The sequence below is a fragment of the Charadrius vociferus genome, unplaced genomic scaffold, assembly GCF_000708025.1.
Source record: "Charadrius vociferus isolate BGI_N301 unplaced genomic scaffold, ASM70802v2 scaffold215, whole genome shotgun sequence".
NCBI classification, from domain to species: domain Eukaryota; kingdom Metazoa; phylum Chordata; class Aves; order Charadriiformes; family Charadriidae; genus Charadrius; species Charadrius vociferus.
This window is the reverse complement of record NW_009648532.1, coordinates 140,268-141,108: the sequence shown is the minus strand read 5'-3', so window position 1 is coordinate 141,108 and position 841 is coordinate 140,268. Positions and strand designations below refer to the sequence as shown.

The window sequence follows — 841 nt, the reverse complement described above, 5'->3', positions numbered from 1 at the left end:
ACCTCGGCGTACCGGGGAGGCGGGGGACACGGCCAGCGAAGGGAACGGAGACGTAAAGAGGGACCCCTGGGAAAACCCTGGCTGAGACCCAACGCCAGACGCTGTTTGAAGAAATATTATCCGCCGTGGTTACTAGAGCTGGCGCGGCGGCAAAGATGGTGGTGGCACCTTCTCCGTCCCCCCTGGGTGCTGCGGTGAAGCAGGCAGCGCTCCTCAGCTGGGGGCCACAGGCTGTCCCCGTCACCATCACCACCACCACCACCGTCACTGTCATCATCCCCGTCCCCCCACGCGGCCAGCAGCACCGTGGGTTGGGTGGGTGACGTTGAAGAGGGGTACCACCACCCAAAACGGAGCTGCTCGCTCAGCCTCCCCAGCTGGGCCCTGCAGGGAGCGGTGGGACGGGGAACCTCAGGATGGTGGGGCCACCGTGGCGTTATCCGGCAAAGCACCAAGCGCCCACGGGCAGGCGGCGAGAGCCGCCAGGTTTTGGCGTCGGATATTTTCCTCCCGCCGCCCCGTCTCACGTGGGCTTTGCAGGCGTTAGGAGGGGATAAGCCCACCTCCCGCTCGGTGTGACCGTGGGGCTGCCATCCCGGCTCGGTCCTGCTGCCGGGGGAGCCGCGCCGGGCTCCAACTGGTGTTACTGTCCACACCGGAGCTGGGATGGACTGCTGTACGTTTTGGCCTCCCTCCACCCTGTGCCTGGGGATGGCCGGGAAAGGGGGAGCCCAGAGGCAGCCAGGGTGGGCGGCCACCACCCCTCTTCACCCCGTACCCCTTTTTGTCTTCGCAGATGCGCTGGCTCCCCCCCTCCGAGGCTGGTTCTCAGGGCTGGAAG

At 66.8% G+C, this 841-nt stretch overlaps 1 protein-coding gene across 1 annotated transcript in view; it reads left to right on the top strand.

The window, feature by feature from the left end:
- RBPMS (RNA binding protein with multiple splicing) overlaps positions 1 to 841 on the top strand; it is a gene marked incomplete at its 3' end in the record, with an annotated part of 5,359 nt that extends 4,518 nt beyond the window's left edge. The window contains exon 6 of the mRNA XM_009885807.1: positions 797 to 841. Coding sequence (XP_009884109.1) covers positions 797 to 841 — 45 coding nt within the window. The remainder of the gene's footprint in view (positions 1 to 796) is intronic.